This window comes from Hylaeus anthracinus, unplaced genomic scaffold (genome assembly GCF_026225885.1).
Source record: "Hylaeus anthracinus isolate JK02 unplaced genomic scaffold, UHH_iyHylAnth1.0_haploid 3, whole genome shotgun sequence".
NCBI classification, from domain to species: Eukaryota; Metazoa; Arthropoda; class Insecta; order Hymenoptera; family Colletidae; genus Hylaeus; species Hylaeus anthracinus.
This window is the reverse complement of record NW_026535284.1, coordinates 14,144,382-14,161,947: the sequence shown is the minus strand read 5'-3', so window position 1 is coordinate 14,161,947 and position 17,566 is coordinate 14,144,382. Positions and strand designations below refer to the sequence as shown.

General features: G+C 49.6%; 1 protein-coding gene across 8 annotated transcripts in view; it reads right to left on the bottom strand.

The window, feature by feature from the left end:
• LOC128893461 (sodium/potassium-transporting ATPase subunit alpha) overlaps positions 1-17,566 on the bottom strand; it is a 78,810-nt gene that overhangs the window by 33,359 nt on the left and 27,885 nt on the right. Inside the window, exon 1 of one of the 8 annotated variants that reach the window (XM_054154402.1) lies at positions 7,205-7,363. The exons of 4 other annotated variants lie outside the window; for them this stretch is intronic. In XM_054154402.1, the coding sequence (XP_054010377.1) occupies positions 7,205-7,216 (12 nt within the window). In that variant the 5' untranslated portion in view covers positions 7,217-7,363. Of the gene's footprint in view, positions 1-6,343; positions 6,753-7,204; positions 7,364-17,566 lie in introns of those variants that run through there. 3 more of the 8 variants (XM_054154399.1, XM_054154403.1, XM_054154400.1) reach the window with 3 other exon arrangements.

Here is a 17,566-nt window from a genome sequence, read left to right as displayed (position 1 = left end):
AGCTCTACGAAGTAGCAAACGTTTACCAACGCTGCCAAATACTCTGCGATCCACGTATGCGTTGAACAAACTTTATAGAAATAGATCGGTATGTATATATTCCTCGGTTGCGATTTTTACTCGACGAGTGGTCTATCCTCGATTTATCGTCATTGTCTAGTCAAAGAATCTGTTACGTTTCGTTACCGGAGCCGAGACCGGAACGTGACATTCGTTTCGAAAGCTGAGAAAACGTCACAGAAAAGTTTCGTTGAGAAAAAATCACCGACTGCGAGAACGAATGGTATTCGCGGTTTGGTTCGTAGGCCATCGGCTACCGCGATCCCACTCTCGTTGAAGCACAGAGAGAAAAGGGCAATCCCTTTGCGGGCCAACGACCGTCGACTTACTTCGTTAAGGGGAAACATTGGTTTAACCGAAGCCCGCAAACGCTCTAAGCAGAAGTCTTTGAAGGGGCTATTACAGCATTCGGATTTCCGCGGGATTTCCAGGCCGTTTTCTTTCTCGCCGAACGGGAGCGAATGGACTCTGGTCGAGAACGACCAGTCTCCAAATTGGAACGAGAGAGGATAATTCTAGTTTTCCATCATTTATATATTCATTCGTTTAAAGTACGTAACTTATTACACAAAGTTATCGCACTACTGCTTATCATCGTCTTACATGACTCCTGCACTGTTTTAATAGCGTACTGTAGCTTCAAAAAATACCTCTACAGCCCCTGAGAACTACTTTTCCATCTCGCGTTTCTCGATCCCAGAACCTCGGACAAATGAATGTGTTGATCGTGATTGAATAAAAAGATGCTGTCTACTCGACTACTCGTTTCAACGTCGTTCTACGTAATCTCTAAGATTCTACGATACCAACTGAAAACGCTACGAACGAAGCACTAGACCGCGTGCTAAAAATATCTCTCTCGCCGAGATGCGCGCTGGACGCCAGATAATTATCATAGGCACGTCATTATTCAATTTCTCGTGCATGATACGTCATGCAACAATTTGGCGTTAATGACTTAACCCACTGACGGTTACATTCCAGAGAGGGCTAAACTTTCATTTGCGATGGCAAACGACGAGTGAGATCGAATTCGTACAGCAAGTATCACCGATTTTTTAACGCTATTTTCTACTAATTTCGTGTGCTTTTACTAATTTCTCGTTATTATATAGATAAGAGTCCCGCCCTTCTCTGGCGTAGTTCACCGTGATCGATTCCTTTGGCGAAACGAAACGAAAACTGAAAGAAAAAAAAAATAGGAACGGAATAGAAATCGCTTCTCTTGGGTTCATGCATGATAAATGAGTCGTGCTTGCACGGGATTCACGAAATCGACGGAACCGGAGAACGCCAAGGTCCTCGTCGCCGATCGATCCCATCGAACGAGGACACGGAGGGTTTCCGTGCTCCCGTTTCCGGAATCGACGAGCGTTGCCGTCTCTGTTATCGATTCTTCGATTAAAACGGGAACGAACGAAACCTCGTAGGCGTCCGTCGCGAAGAAAGCGAAAGGAGTACAATTTCTTTTTATTCCTGACGATCTCATCGAAGAATAGGTAACGAGGTAAATAGTAATCGTCTTGCTACTTGTAAATTTTGTTTGCGACCTTTTCCCTACTCGATTTTCCACAGTCGTCATTAAGAGGATAAGTTGTTCATTTACACACGCTGTAATTGAATCGTTGTAAATCTTCATTTTCACGACAGTTATGCTTGCTATCAAATATGTGGTTTTGATTTGCGAAACAGCAAACGAAATCACACGTTTGATGCGCGAGATAAGGAATAATTGACGGTTACGAAGGCAACGCGACGGATTATCTCGAGCTTACGACAGACGACTCTTCTAGTCGGTAATGTATGTTTACGAAGACCAAACGAATCACATTTCTCGTTCGTTAGCGATGAAAAAGAAGATCGAGGCGAACTCGCTCCGATATTTCTCAGGACAACGAATCGGACGAATAGTTTCACCGATGTCGCGAGAAGTTGCTCGAAACGCCGAGTCCCCGCACGTAAATGACACGAATCGATAGCGCAGCGTGTATTTCCATCGTCCACGGGAAAGTACTTGCATTCGCGACGGGGTGTACGAAGGATCAACCCTTTCGCTATGAAAACCACAAAGAGGCTAACCGTTGCGGTGGTCCGCCAGCACCGAAGTAAAAGTGTTCTTTCAAAGAGGAAAGTCGTGTCGGAAGTAAGGTCCTTTAAATACATCCACTACGTCTGCGATCGAGAAATTCACGACTCGCGTAGGCGGCACTTTCTTTTTTCAACTCGTCACTGGTACAACTTCTTTTTACGTAGAATGTGTTTTTTTTATTATTATTATTAGTACTCGAGTTGTACAGAATTCGAATCGACGGAGCGAGTAAACTATGGCGCGTAGAGGTAGAGATAATTATAGGTGCAGGGTGTATCGCGAACCCAACCTGCCCGACACCACTCGGGAGTGTTAACCCCTGGCAATGGACTGTTCCATCGGAGATCCGTATATTCCGAAAAATCAGTATCGGTAAATTACCGCGAATGCGCGGGCGTAATGGACATTTTAATAATTCCGACCAGTTATCCGCGCACATAATTGTCTTTGGAAGGGGAGCCTGTACCACGCGCAGTGCTCGTCATCCAGTAGTTAATTATTCCGTACAGTATAATTACGATCTAAAATTCATTGGAACTAGTTCGACCCAGTAAAAGTTACAAACTCCGTGCTGCAACCAATATATCGCGACCCGAGCACCCCTACGCCTACAAAACAACGTACGAACGTGATTTCCATAAGAACGTAACCTACTCGATCGATTCCCAACTACCCAAGGATAATACCCTCTAAGGATAAGATAACGATCGGATTTAAAACAGCGAGCGTAAAGCGTGGTACAGGCATAATAAAGTTTTAAAAAAATCGAAGACAAATCGAAAGGTGATCCGTGGACGAGCGGAGAAGGTAGGCGTTCGGGGTTAAAATTTGCCGACGTTATCATACGAATCGTAATGTCAGAGGAATTATAAATAGGTTAGGATCGATAGGCACCCCAGAAGGCAAGCTTGGGCGCCATCTAGTCTGCGGCCCTTCCATCTACAACCACTCCGTCTGTCTTCGCCGAGCCACTGTTAATGGGCGTTCGATGCTTTCTGCCAGCTTTTTCTTTCAACGATTTAAACGCTTCGCGGAGTGATCGATATCGACCGACCGTACCAAGATCTTGAAACAATCTCGAGGCTCTAGACACAACAGATTCATCGGAACGGATTCATCGTGCCCAGACAACTCGAGGGTCATCGAATATTGAAATTTCTCGGGAGCACTGGGGACACTCGGCCGCCATTCTAATTCGACTATTTCGCAATTTGCACGTTTGTCTAGGATCTTTAAACTCGCGCAAGCTTTCGGAGTGACTAGATCGGAGATGGACAACGAACGTTCGCCTGAACGAACATCGTCTCCGGGTTTAGATCATTCAGGACTCTTGAGGCTTTTCCAGAACTTCTAATTTCTAGGCAACGTCCAACCGCGGTCGTCTTAAGAACCTGTTCAGCCTAGTGTCCCTGTCTCGCGCGAGGTCGTTGGAAACACTTCCGACGGAAATGACCGTTTTGTGCTTCGGAGCAAGCCGTACGAGAAACGCTAAGTGCGGTGCGATGCGACCAGGGGGAATAATTTTACGCAACTGGCGTCTCGCGAGTAGAAATTCTCGACGGATCGTGTCTATGTCGATCTACGGATCGTGAAACGAGTCGTTTTCGACCCGCGGAGCCCGTTTCCGCGTTCGAAACGTTCCTTTCCTTTGCTGATAAATCTCTGACGTGTACCTACTTATCTCTAATGCCACGTGGGCAGGAAGATAAGGAGCTTGGAAGCGGTGCTTGAGAAGTCTAAGCTCTAGAAACAATTGGAAATGCGTGTTCCATCGTCGTTCGTATCGAGAACAGAAGACATATACAGAAGACATCGACGAACCATTGGCAAAATTAATCCCTTGCCTAGACGTGGTGGATCTGTCGTAGTTCTAATTAATTATCGACATTGGTGGACGTGGTTCCGGGACGAGACCTTTGGAACGAGCGAAATCGATCTGCAGAGTGCAAAAGGGATTTGGGAAACGTTCCGAGCGGAAGTTGGACAGCCACAGGGTTAGAGGCGCAGCTCCCATCGAGGACGATCGATTCGCGGACAGGCGAGTTCCAGCATCGGCCGGATCGTCGATTCCGCAACTACAAAGGTCGGCAAAGGCCTCGCCATGACGCTCGCCGATTTCATTCTTTCCGTTTATTGTATCGCGTAATCGATCCGCCGACAGCCGGTGCGCGCGAGCGTTGAATGAACACGAACGTCACCGTGTTATGCAACTGATCCGAACGCTCCGCGAAGGGCGCAGGTCCCTTTCGCGGTCGAAGGTCACAGGTTGAAATCACTATAGGATTACGTAAGCCCGCGTCTCCTAATTCCGTATCGCGAAGATCAATTTAAAAAAAAAAAAAAAGGATGCCAATCATCGCTGCTAATGGATGCTTCGCGGCTCTAACCATACGGCGAGGTAGCGTCGATAGGCAAATTTATCGCCGTTAGTATTACGCAACCATGCGTCTTTCGATATTGACGAGAATTTAAAAGCGGAATACCGCGAACACGACCGGAAAACCGAGTGACAGAGTCCGACGGGCACCTCGCGTTTGATCATCTCCGGATCCGATTGGTATTCCAGACGATAGCAGAGGGAAAGAAGAAACGGATTTGGCAGATCTACGGGAATCGGCGAAACTTCCGCGGCGACCTAAATTTCCAGAAAGCCAGGCACAGACAGCACGCGCGCACGCCACTCCGCGCCGATAATCGACTGGCGGAAGTCGCCCGAAGAAATCTGAATGAATGAAAAACGCCGGCAAGGGCCTCTTAAAAAGATCGACCTTCTCAATTGACGGCTGCCGTCCTTGGGCCTCTCAGCCCCCGTGTTCGTCGCAGTGAAAACTGGCCTGATTCTAACCGCGCTGCCGAGGCAGTGGACTACGGCAGTGCACGCGTACAAATCGACGGATCGATCCTGGACAGCGAAGCCCTTCCGTCGTCCCGAGTATAGATCGTCCTAGCATCCACACGACGAATCCTAACCTTTGTGAATCTTCTGATTTCTAAATCGAGCGCGGTTGGATCGTCAACGAGGGGTCAAAATGGACGGTGAGAAGAAAAGGGCGTGTCGCGAAACTGTCGTACGTCTAGATAACGCGACGCACGTTTCGGACTACCAGACGGTCAACGCTAGATCGCGACAGGATCTCTTAGGAATCCTCTCAGGTATTCCGTAAGCGCCTCGGTCCATCGTTATCCGTGACATCCTTGCTTCCAGCGAGTTTGCGCGCAGCCTAGCTAAAGGTGAACTTTAATAGCTCGCTAAAAATACCAGTCTCCGTGCGGCGGTTTATTTTCTGCCGCGACGATCGATCGAATTAAGGGAGGTTTCGAGCGCGGACAGTCGAGAATATCGAGACGGAAGATCGCGGAGCGAAGAGTTCGCCGCTGGACGATCGCGGATCTGCGCAGAAGCGCGGCTACCGGAAAATCACTAGACGCGCTCGCAATTTCGGCGAGCAATGTCTCTCTGGACGATCCTATCTACACCGACGAGAGAGGCCCGTTTTATCGTCCCGCCACCCGTTGGGAGATCGTTCTCGAGGCCTCCTAGCGATCGGGGATCTTCGATCGGAGACGAAACGGAGCATGAATTCGAGCTTGGAATTTACGTGGAAACGGATCCGAAAGAGCGGCCAACGAGGATTCACGCGAAAAATCGCGACGTCCCTTCGGAAAGTCTGCAGCTGGTCGCGACGCGTGCGCGTCGGGCTGCAACACCCTCACCGACACCTCGCGAACTACTTCTCTCCACCCCCAAAAAACCAGCAACGACTCTTTCCGAGCTTTCTTTCCCCGGCTACCCCGCACTCTCTACGACGCCTAAAAACTACTTGGAGCACAATTGGGTCAGCGGACCACGCGTAATCCGCGATCGAAGCACTGCCGCAGGAGACGGGAAAGATCGTTCCCGTCGCAGCGTGGTGTCCTCGGTGTAAAGGGCTTCCCGTGACGCGGGTAGACCGTGAGAACGGGGCTCGAAAATAAAAGGGACACACGCGAACGAGGGTGTCCTCTGTCAGGAAAACTCGATCGAGTCCAGGTAAACGATTACGCGGTATCGACGAAGGTGGAACAGGACTAACCGCGTAGAATTCTGGTATATTATCCGATAGTAGAATCGACGTCCTACTCGGCGATGAACTGGGACTAGGAAGAATGTAGAAGGGGTAGAGGTCAAACGAGTTTTAGAAAATGAAACGTTACCATGTTCCGCTCGCTGGACCGGTCCGAGAAGACGAAGATGTACCGAGTAGAAAGGAGAAAGAAACGGAGAGGGAGGGACGAGCTTTTCCGAGCCGAGGAGGTACCTCGCTTTCCTGGAAACGACACTGACAGAACGGATCACTGGGAAGAACTGTTTCGCGCGGATTCCGCGAGAGTTCGACGCGGAAAGAAAGCACGAGAGGAGAGAAAGAAGAGAGAGGATCGCGGGGAGGTTGCCGAGGCACGACCCATCTTTGTCTCTCTTCGCCTTTTCCTCTCGCTCTCTCCCACCCTCCCCCTCCTTTCCTCGATCGAAGCTCCTCTTTAGCAGTGGTTACACCACAGCCTCGCCTCTCTCTCGCGCGCCCCCGCGCTCTCTTTCCCTCCTTTCGTTTCCTGGCCTTTCGATGACTTCAATTTTCAAAAAAAAAAAAAAAAAATAATAATAATAATAATAAAAAATAAATAAAAAGAAAACGTTCGAGAACCCCGAGAGAACGTTCCGGGGTGAAACTTTCCGTGGACGAGGGCCCCCTGGTGATAGCTCCCCGAGCACGAAACACGCGCACGAGCACCGTGTGTCACACAATAGAAACTCCGTTATACGTCCCCGTGTTCCCGTTGACGAATTCCCCGTTAAACAACCTCTATCCTCCGGTCTCTATCCCCATTCGCGCTTATCACTCGTTCTCGTTCTCATTCGCACTCTGCAAACGCTCAGCTCGCGCGTTCTTCTCTCTCACGCGCGCGCGCACACTCTATTTGCTCTCTATCTCTTGGCTGGGCAAAGCAGGGAAAGCTCTCTAATAGCGGAGACTCGGTGTCAGAGACAGGAGATTTGCCGTCTAAGCGATCACAAACCTTGTCACCCATGGCTGCGGCGAGCGGTGTTCGATGAGATAGAAGGTTAACAGCGCGGCTTCGGGAGGACCAGAGACTGACTGGCGTTTCGAGTCGTCGAGGACCGCCGGCATCATCGACCCGTCCGCTCCCCACCACGTCCGTTCCCACCACCGTCGGCAACCCCTTCCTCGTCCAACCAACCCGCTGTGCACGGGTATAGCGGGTGTCCCCACCATCGTTCCGCGATCTCGATCCGTCCCCACTTCCGCGTAACCACCTAGAGCGCCACCACCCGACCGACGAGACTCGCGGAAGCCTAGAGCTCTCTACTGATGGACTCAACGCGCGAGTCGCGTCCACGGAACTCCTTCGGACCACCTTGGAACGTTTCGCGAGCCCTGGATGTCAAAGTTCCTCGAAAAAGTCTCTCGCGTATTTTCCGCATCGGGTGCCACCTTTGCCCCTATGGCTAGAAAAAAAAGAGATCTTTCTACGACCCGGTAACGCTTGCTAAGAGTCCGAGAGAGCATCTTCGCTGCTCGACGAACTGAAAAAAATGTTGGCGCAATCCTCGACCAAGTTGTTCGGAAATTTGCATGATACGAAGACTCGACTTCCCATCGCTACCTACAGCCCCGCATCCCCCATCCGCTGACACCCCACTCTCCGTTCCAACCCTTATCCTAGAGGAACCCCGTTTCAAGCGGCAGTCCGCGCCCCCAAACGCGACGGCGCACGCTCCACCGTTATGGTCAGTGGCTCTCACTTCGACGCGGATGTCCGGAAACGGGATTCCGGATACACCCGACTCGGTCCCTCCGCGGAACCACCCTGGACAAATTTTGTTGGCGAGAAGTATGCCATGTCGATGGGATTAATTGGAAGGGCAAGGGAAGTACACCCGCGACTCTGGGTCGATCGTACGACGTCTGACAGACGAACGAGGGAGGGAACGGGGTCGCGGTGTCACGAGAAGCAACTGTTCCGGGGATTTTCGAACGGAAACGACCGCTCGAGGCCGACGAAGGGAACAGAGGAGCGCGTCAAACGTCAAAATGGACACCGAGACGACCGGAAGGGTGAAGAAACTCGTCGCAGGGGATCCGCGTTCGTCGAGGGTGACTGTCGTCTAGTTTCAAGGGTTGAGTGTCTGCGATGTCTTGGGTGCAGAGGGTACAGATGAGAACCGATGCATCGCGATCTGTGCTACTGGGCTACGCGCCACACGGCGCTTTGGCCGACCGACCGACTCTACTCGCGCTATTCTCTCTCTCTCTCTCTCTCTCTCCCTGTCGCTTCTCCGCTCAGACCCTGTATGCTTTCCTGGCTCCCCTACCCAGCTTCGCCATGCAAATATGCCGTCTTGCAGGTTACGAGGAACGATCCTCTCTTTCCGAGCCTAACCAGGGACTATGTGTATTCTACGGGATCCTGTTTCCCGCCGGGATGATCGAGTACCGCGTTATTCCCAGTTTGCCATTACTTCTCCTGTAACGCGACCATCTCATCCACTTGGTATCGACGTTACGGGGTTTAGCTTCGACAATGGTGGCGACGCATGCTTACAGAAGGGAGTCGCGTTTATCGCAACCTAGAGAATAATAGGCTGAATTTCGTTCCGAATCGGTAGGGGCGCGACGTCGGAGCAATCGATGTCTTTGAAGAATCTCTTCGGACCGACCAAAACGAAATTCCATCATGGCTCTGGAGTAAGTGCCTCTTTACTACCGTCTTCGCGAAGTCAGCTTCTTGTTGTTGAAATTCACGGGGGAAAAAAAAATGCTGAAAAGGATGGATTCGAAAACGAGTTTCTCGATTTCTACGGTGCCGTTCTCGTGCTACGTTCAAATAGGACTTGCGTCCGCGTATTTGCTTTCGGCGTCTCGCTAGCGTTCTTCTAATGGATTGCTTCGAAAACAGAGATCGGTCTCGGCGTCGACGTCGGATATTCCTTGACCATCGTCGTTTCTGCAGGGCAACAGCGACTAAAAATGAAATCGATCACGATTCTGCCCGTCGGCGTTGATTTCTTCTTTCCGTTTCTGGAACGAGACAACATCGGTACGTGGCGCAGTTTGGTCTTAGGAGGAAATTGAATCGGCAACCGAGGTTCCCTGGTCGTCGGCGATCTAATCATAGGACCGCTATCAACGCCAGCCCGACCGTCCTCCCCGTACCTTCGTCGCGCCTCGTTAGACAACGACTCGAGTCCAGTCGTTTCCAGACTTCGTGCCGTCCCCGTGACTCGGGTTATCGTCGGAATTACTTGGTAATTACTTCTGTCGTTGCCAGCGATCCAGCTGTTACGCGTTCCATCCTCGGGAATCCGCTCGAGGCGCGCGCGCGCGCGCGCGACCGCTCGTGACGCCACGCAGAAGCGTCGATATCGACGTCGCGATAACGACTCCGGAGTAATTTCTTACGTACGAAGAATCGAACGATCGTGTTCTTCGGCTGCTCGCGATCTCGCGCCGGGTTAACTTTTCCTGCGCCGATCACGAGACGAGACTGCACGGAGAGAGAGAGAGAGAGAGAGAGAGAGGCAAAATCGAAGTTTATCCCGCGCCGTTGACACCGTTGGTCAAAGCTGTGGAATCAAGCTTTAGCCCGAGCGCGAGGCCGAGGATAAACAAAGGATCGCTGGAAGCTTCGTGGGAAATGGAACTGCGTTTCTTGAATCTTCCACATGGCTACTTGGTATTCCGGTTCGGTCCTAAGTGCAGCGGTCTCCTAGCCTCGGTACCATATAAAATTTTACGCGAATCCGTGCCTAAGAATCCGACGATTCCAACGGCCATCGATCCTATTTCACCAACTCCGATCGCCCATCGAAAATACGCTGTCCGGATAAACGAGACGAAATGTCAAAGAACGAGCGAAAAGAAGAGCGCGCTCGACGCCGATTATCGAAGCGTTAGTCGGATCGATCCTCTCTGTTAGGGGGTGGAAACGCTTCCGCGGAACTGGGCTAGGCTAAAGTCCCTGAAACAACTCGTTACGTAACTTCCGGGCGGCGCGTTGGTCGACAATGCGGTTCCATGTTGCGGACCAGGATTATTCTCGGAGTTGAAACCCTCGACTTGAAAAAAGCTACCCTTCTCCACCCCTGTTCCCTCCTATCCCGCTCCCCTGCTCTCCAGACGTCGTCTGGCCCGGTTCATTGTCGTGCACCGGCCACTTTGGCGACAAAAAGACCTGGAAGACGCGGAGTTCGGTCCATGGGAACCGATAACGCCTGACAAATGTCACGGGAGAGCGAAGAAGGGGAGATAAAGTGAAGAGGAACCCGTCGACGTCATTACCCGTGGCGAAGATGCTTGTCGTTCCGGCCTGGAAGAGAGTTCTTTCGAAAACTGGGGGAAAGTCGAGTGTCTCGACGATGGTCTTGTTACGTAACTCGTGGAAAATTGTCGGTCCGCCGGAGTCCGCGAAACCATTCGTCCGGGGGCTCGAGGAGTCCTGGCTTCTCTCGACTTTTCCGTCTTCGAGGACTTTCCTCTATTTTATTACGTGGTAATTTTCGTTCGTTCGAGAGCCGACAGATTTTTATTCGACTGCGACCGAGTCCGTCTATCGTTTCGAAGCAGAAATTTCGAAGGTACCGAAACGAAGTATGGAGATTGCTTTCGTTCCCTGCAGCTTTTCACGAGCTGCGAGGTCCGCCCCGAACCGAAAACTAGTCTCTATGGTCGTCTGCCTCGGGGATGGTAGATAGGGCCGGGCCGTAAACGGCGGGAAAAGTGAAACAGCGAGGGTTAAAGAGAAAACTTTAGAGAGCCAGGGGAAAAGACGCGGCTGGGGTGGTGTTCAGGTGAGAAAGGCGGGACGAGCAAGGTGCGCCGAGACCATCAAGAAAAAGAAAGAGAGCGCGACGCGCGACCTGGGGGCAGAGAGGCATCCACTCGTCGATAATCGAATGCCGTTCCCGCGTCAAAGGGAAAACGTCCCGAGTCACGGGGACACTCGTCACCGTCGCCCCAGAGGTATGAACTTGGAAACGATCCTGGAAAATCGGCCAGCCGCAACCTTGACACGCTTGCCTGCCTGCGATTCGCTTGCACCGCGTGCAAATTAAATTTGCATAACCGCCACTCCGACCGATTAGACGAACTGTCCTGCTCTCGAACCGACTGCAAGATATTCAGCAGTCTGCCTACTGTGGACTCTGGACGATTAAATGTCTCACTCGCGCTTCGTCGAGTTATTCGGCGAGAAACACTTTTACAGTGGAAAACAAACGTAAATAGTTTAACCGTTTGCCCTGGAGACCAAATTAGAGTACCGCGTGTTCCCCTAGATCCACGCAACTCTCGTTTGAAACATTTCGTCGAACAACGAATATTTTACGAGTTATTATGAGGTCGTCAAGAGCTCACCCTGTATTTACTGCAACGTTCGGACGTCACACTTTATTGCTAACTCTTGCAACTCGTGCAACGGTTTACCAGGGAACTTGAAAAATCCCACGACGTCGGAGCCTATGTTTGATCTTATCGCACTCGTCAAACTGTTGTAAACTACTTACGCCAGATAAGAATTTTTTAAATATCCGCGACGACACGATCCACGGTGGCGCTAACCGCCATCGCGCCACGACGTGCCGAAGTTGTACGGCCCTAACGAGTTGTTTTAAGCGTAGCCTAACGCGGATTGGGAACGAACACGTCGTAATCTAGAGGGGCTGGGAATATTATCCAGCCGGGTCGTACGACGACAATCCCTCTGTTCGTCGTGTCCTTGCTGCGACACCATTAATCTCGACGGTTTACAATACAGGCGCGCCCTTGGTTCATCGATCTCTGGTCCGAACGATTTCGTCGCTTTAGATACGTCGAACAACGGGCCGGAGCGCAGGGATCACTGGCGAAAATAGGTCGAGTCCTAATTGCGTCGACGACGGAAAACAAAAAAAAAATAATAAGCAGCGCATCGAATCCTACGGCACGACGCGAAAAACAATTCGTCGATTCGGTGAATTGTCCGACGATACAAGCGAATCGTCGCTCGTTAAGGAAAGGGAAAATTCGTTTAGAGTGGAAAAACGAGGGAGGAACCGTTTTAATTTTATTCCAGAGATGTTCGGTTTCGTCTGGACGTGAACAGGAAGGGAGGGATGAAAAATCGGGCGGTGAATCGGGCTTCTGCGTCGACAGAGAATTGATAGGAACCGGAGAATATCGAGAGGATGAAAAAAGAAGATATCAGGGTCTTTGCCAAGTCGATACTTCGCCTAGGATAACGTCACTCGATCACCGATTAAGGAAAGATTTCGATATCGATCGGACCTCGTAGAACTGCTTTCCGACGGTTAAACCTTTCCTCCTACCGTGGCACTGATTTATTTATTGTTTAATGCCGATACAGTATCCGTTGTAAAATTTAGAACGAAATAAAAGGGTAACGATTCGTTTCCTTTACATTTACGTACATCTTCCAGCCCGTCGAAGCATCCATTTGCAATCGGAGTGAGCGTAGACGCCGAGGTGGAACGAAAAGTATTACGCGTTTGAAAGCTCGTTCGAAGGGGTTTCGCCTTTCCTCGGGAATCGCGATGTAAAATACGTATCGCCTCGCGAAACGCTCGCGCAACCTTATCGCCGTTTTACGGTCGACGAGTTTCGCGTTTCACGCGACAACGTTTGCGTTTCTCTGTAAAAACTTGATGGAAGAGAGAGAGAAAAAAAACATGCACACGGTACCGCGCGCCGTGAAAGCGTCCAAACACGTATCGTTGTAAAACGAGAACAGAGCCACTTAAAGCGTCGACGCGATCTTGGTCATTTTGCCACATTTTGCGCGAGAATCGAGCGTTTCCCGATAACGTTTATCGATCACGCGATACCGGCGAAGGGACTCGAACCTCTCCTCGATAAGATTTAAAAGATGTCGGAGGAAATTGGAGCGGTGCTACGATCGTGATCGATATAAAAGAGCTGATCCGAATGGAAGAAAAATGGGATACAAATTAAGCCGACAAGTACGATTTTCCCTAAAGGCAAATGACTACGTTATCGGGAACCCTTGTTCAAATTTATTCAAACAACATTAACGAGTCGAATTGAAAACGTTTAAATAAACCCGTCCGTGTTTGCCCTTACGGCCGAGCAATTTTAGGAGTTTCCATGCCGAACTAGAAATGTACGCGTACGGTGCAATTGACTCGATTAAACCGAATAACGTAGCCGAATGAAATTTGATATCTAGATGATTCGATTAAACGTTTACGTCGACGTTCCAAGTGTTTCCAATAAAAACGATAACAAAAATCGACAGAACCGTTCGCGCGTAAATAAGTAACGCGTACGATTTTCAATGTTCTCGGTAGGAAAGTCGCACTTTTCGTAACATGCTTTGTAACGTGCTTTCACAGAATCGCGTCTACGCCCCTAAGGGCGTCGCGGAGTACCTGAAACGCCAAGGGCGAGGAATGTCTGAGTGCGCGTTCCGTCACAAGACACTCGTCAAATATAGGCTGTCCCAAAAATGTTGGAGGGCCTTGAGAAGGGTGGTTCGAAGGGTGCACGGGTTGGACCATTGAAACAACATCTTCAAATCACCCTTCATTTTTTTCAAATTTGGCGAAAATGTAGTCCGAGGCTTCCTTAAGGAGATATTAACAGAAAACTCCGACCGCGGCTGTCTAGCGCGCACCTATACTACTCTGCGAGCGTTCCACTGACATACTCGTCCTCTGGTTGGTCGCTGTTTTCTGTCAATATCTTTCTAGCGAAGCCTCGAACAACGTTTTCGCTAAGGAAAAATTTCTTTCAAATCACCCCCCGAACCACCTCTTTCAAGGACCTCCAATATTTTTGAAACATTCTGTACAATTTAACAAATACGGATCCAAGATTCGAGATGCAACAAGGTGAACTTGAACATGATCTCGGGCAAGAATATTTACATTAACGGCACGTATGTTTTGGATGGAGCGATTAATTGGAACGATGCATTCGGACAACATAAACTTTGGTATCCAAGGTTATTCGAAGGCCACCTTCAAAATTTTCAACGTTTCGCCAAATATTGTTTACGTCATCGACGAACAAATTTTCCGAAAATTTCCGACAGTCCCAGAAACGTAACGGAGCAGCCTCGCGAGCGATCTGGAACAGGTGAACCGTTCCGTCGGTTTCTTCCGGGAAGGGAGAGCCCGGAGCTCAGACACGGCATTCATCGAGCAGTCGAGCGATTCGCAGCGACGCGAGTTACGCAATCGCTCGGCTGGCCTTGCGCCAATCTCGCGTATCGCTCCAACTCGTCCGACAAACCGACAGAGAGGGAAAGAGAGAGCGAGGGAGACGAATCGGCGATAGAAAAACACAGCCACGCCGCGCACGCATTTCTGCGTGTGTCGTAGGTTACGAAACACGTGAGCCGTCACGCTAGTCGGATGCACGCGTGTCGCTGCCTCCAGCTATCTTCGCGCGTATCTCTCCATTGGTCCAACCCGTGCACTAGCTAACTCTTTCGTTAACCCATTCGAGACGGCCATTTTTTTCGAACACGGCCCTTAGGAGCGAAATTTTTCTTTTCTTTATATTGTTCGTTTTTAATAATAAAAAAAAAAAGACATGTTTGGTGTGAAAATCACCCAATTCGTAATTGAATTCGCGTAAATAAGATGATCGAACAGCGTGTCTGCAGCTCGCTCCTCAGAAAATTTTTACTGCTAGGAGCGGAAAAGGTTCACTTTAATTTTGTTCGATTTCACTTTCAATCCCAGTGCAATCGTCCCAATTCTCAAAAACCTCATTCCGTGTATCATCTAAGAGTTCGATATCCACATTCATGTTTTCCTCATTTTCTATGTCACTTTCGTTATCACTGGTTGCTTCCTGCATTCCTGACGTTCCCGCCCTAGGATCTGTCATTTTAGGGGCCAAGTTTGAAACCGTCTATCGCTTGAGAATTTTTTCTCGCGCACGACGTGCAATCGATCTCGTTATGGGTTAATGCTACTCTCCTCGACTTCGACGCAGAACCTGGATCGCTTTCAACTTGCGAGACGTACTGAAACTTTCTGGTTCAACTTCAAGGTCTAAATGTCAAGACCGCGTTACAGCCAGATCACGCGGCGATATCGTTCGTATTTACTCGATTGCAGTCCGACGTCTAACGCAACGAATTTGGACGGAAGAAGGATCAAAGCTAATAGCGCGTAACTTTAACCTGTGCAATTCTCGTCTACCTAGTATACAAAGTAGTTCGACGGATGACAATTAACTTGTAACATTATTTAATGCCTCGCCAAATACGTCAGACGATAAACTACATTTACGACTAATTGCGGACTATGAAAGTGTACAGTAGGTTGCAACAGTTTGAATACATTCAACGCACTTATACGGACTTGTGCGATTTTTATCGCACATTATCGCGAACATTGGACGCCGACAAACGAGCTCTTCTTTAGATCCAAAACGGTCTGGGACTCGAACAATGCCCGGTTAGGTCGCGTTCGATGGGTCGCAATTACCAACGTCGTCGTTGTATGACGTACGAATCGCTGACCGCCGATAATTGCTTAACGGGGTTAATAATTAACCCCTTAATTCCCGCGAGTTTCCGCGGTATTGTTCGCCGCGCTGTTTGCGTTGCTATAATTCGACTAAACATTGCGCCGCAATTTCCATGGAAAACTGTGGACGTTGTTCGAGTCGGAGGACACCAGGCGGCTTTCAACAAGCCGTCGAACTTTGACGAGTAACGCGGAAACGCTGATTTTTCCGAAACGATGGGATAATTCGATCGAGGTTCGTCTACCTGTCCTTCCACTGTACTACTACCTGTAGTTGTCGCACATCCGCCCAGGACCCGAGCTACTCGAAACGTTTCGAACATTCGGACAGCTTTGGTTCCTAGGTCGCGAAGCTCGAGCGCATCTGCGCTGGTTGCCGCTGTCTAATTAACGTCACCGTGTCAAACGATCGCGCTGGGGACCCACGAGTGCGCCCTCAACGCTTCGAAACGGACGCGCGATGGTCCGCAATATTGCGGAATATTGTTGTAGGGCTCCGCAATCCGTAGACGAATTCGGGACTACCGGCGAGACATTTGTTTGCAAAATGGAACGCGATTTCTAAAGGAACGCGTCTTGTCGACGGAATCGATACGTCGGAAGATGTATTTCGGTGCGCGTAAGGGATGAGTTTTTGTCCTGATCGGCTCATCGAACAATGACGCTTGAAATACGTTCGAGATCGGTTGCGAAGACAGGGGAAACTAACGGCAGAGGGAAGAAGGTCTGATTTATTTTTCAGTTCTTTCTCGAGGCCACGATCGTTAGCCTCCTGATAACAGCAGCCTTTATTTATTTCTTTCTACCGAGATCGAGGGACACTTTTTAGTGCTTATGAAATTTTTAGAGAGCTGCTCAGAAAATTTTCTCATCGATGGTCACTGAGAGGCGTGAACACGTACGCGGTCATAGATGATTCTAATGGTGCGTGGTACGAGACGATCGTACGCGTACCAGGGATTACACACACTTGCGTATCCACGGTCTTCCTCGTACGTGGCCGTACCACGAACTGATAGTAACGCGAGTCTACGAGCTCGTTGTACACAACGCGACTGATTCACGTTTACGAGCCGCCGAAAGTAATTTGTATACTAAAGGAGGAGCCGCGGGTCTAAAAAGTTTGGGAATCTCTGCTGTAGTTAGTTAAAATTAATCGATTAAAGATGGTTGCGTAATCGAACTCGATGTAACAAATATTCGCGGTGCGTTTCTAGCATCGAAACACCCATGCAATATCGGAGCATCGAGGCTGCAATTTGCGATTCGGTGCACACTCGTCGTCTCGAATATGCAACACGTTCGGGGAAGCACGTGTGCCGGCGCTTGATAATTGTCTCGCCATCGATACCATCGGCGAAGGTTTATCGAGATGAAACCGCAACGCCCTGACGCGAAACAAACGAACGCGCGAAAAGAAATTCAATCTCGATTCGTACCGAGCGCGGGCGAAGAATAAAATTGCCACGGCTGTCGATATCCGATTTGCGGGGTTGAAACGAAACATCCCATTAAACGCCGATCAAAATTGAATACGACAGTTTTTTTTTTTTCTCCGATTCTACCAATTTCCCTCCAATCGTCCGAGTATCCGCGCGGGCCAAAATAAACTCGACCGTTGACACGTTCGAAACGAAAGAAACGCGAGCAGTTCCCGGACGAAACGTTACACGAATGTTGAACAAATCGGAACGTTACGAGACCTACGATTCTCCAATTTTTTTGGATAGATGAATATTTCCGCTTTGGAAGAAAAATACGAGAATTAAAGGTTATCCCGCGACACCGAATCAGAAACGAAAGCCTGGATGGTAGAATTACGAGACAACGCGAGGGAGAAGGGCAATCATTTTGGGTAA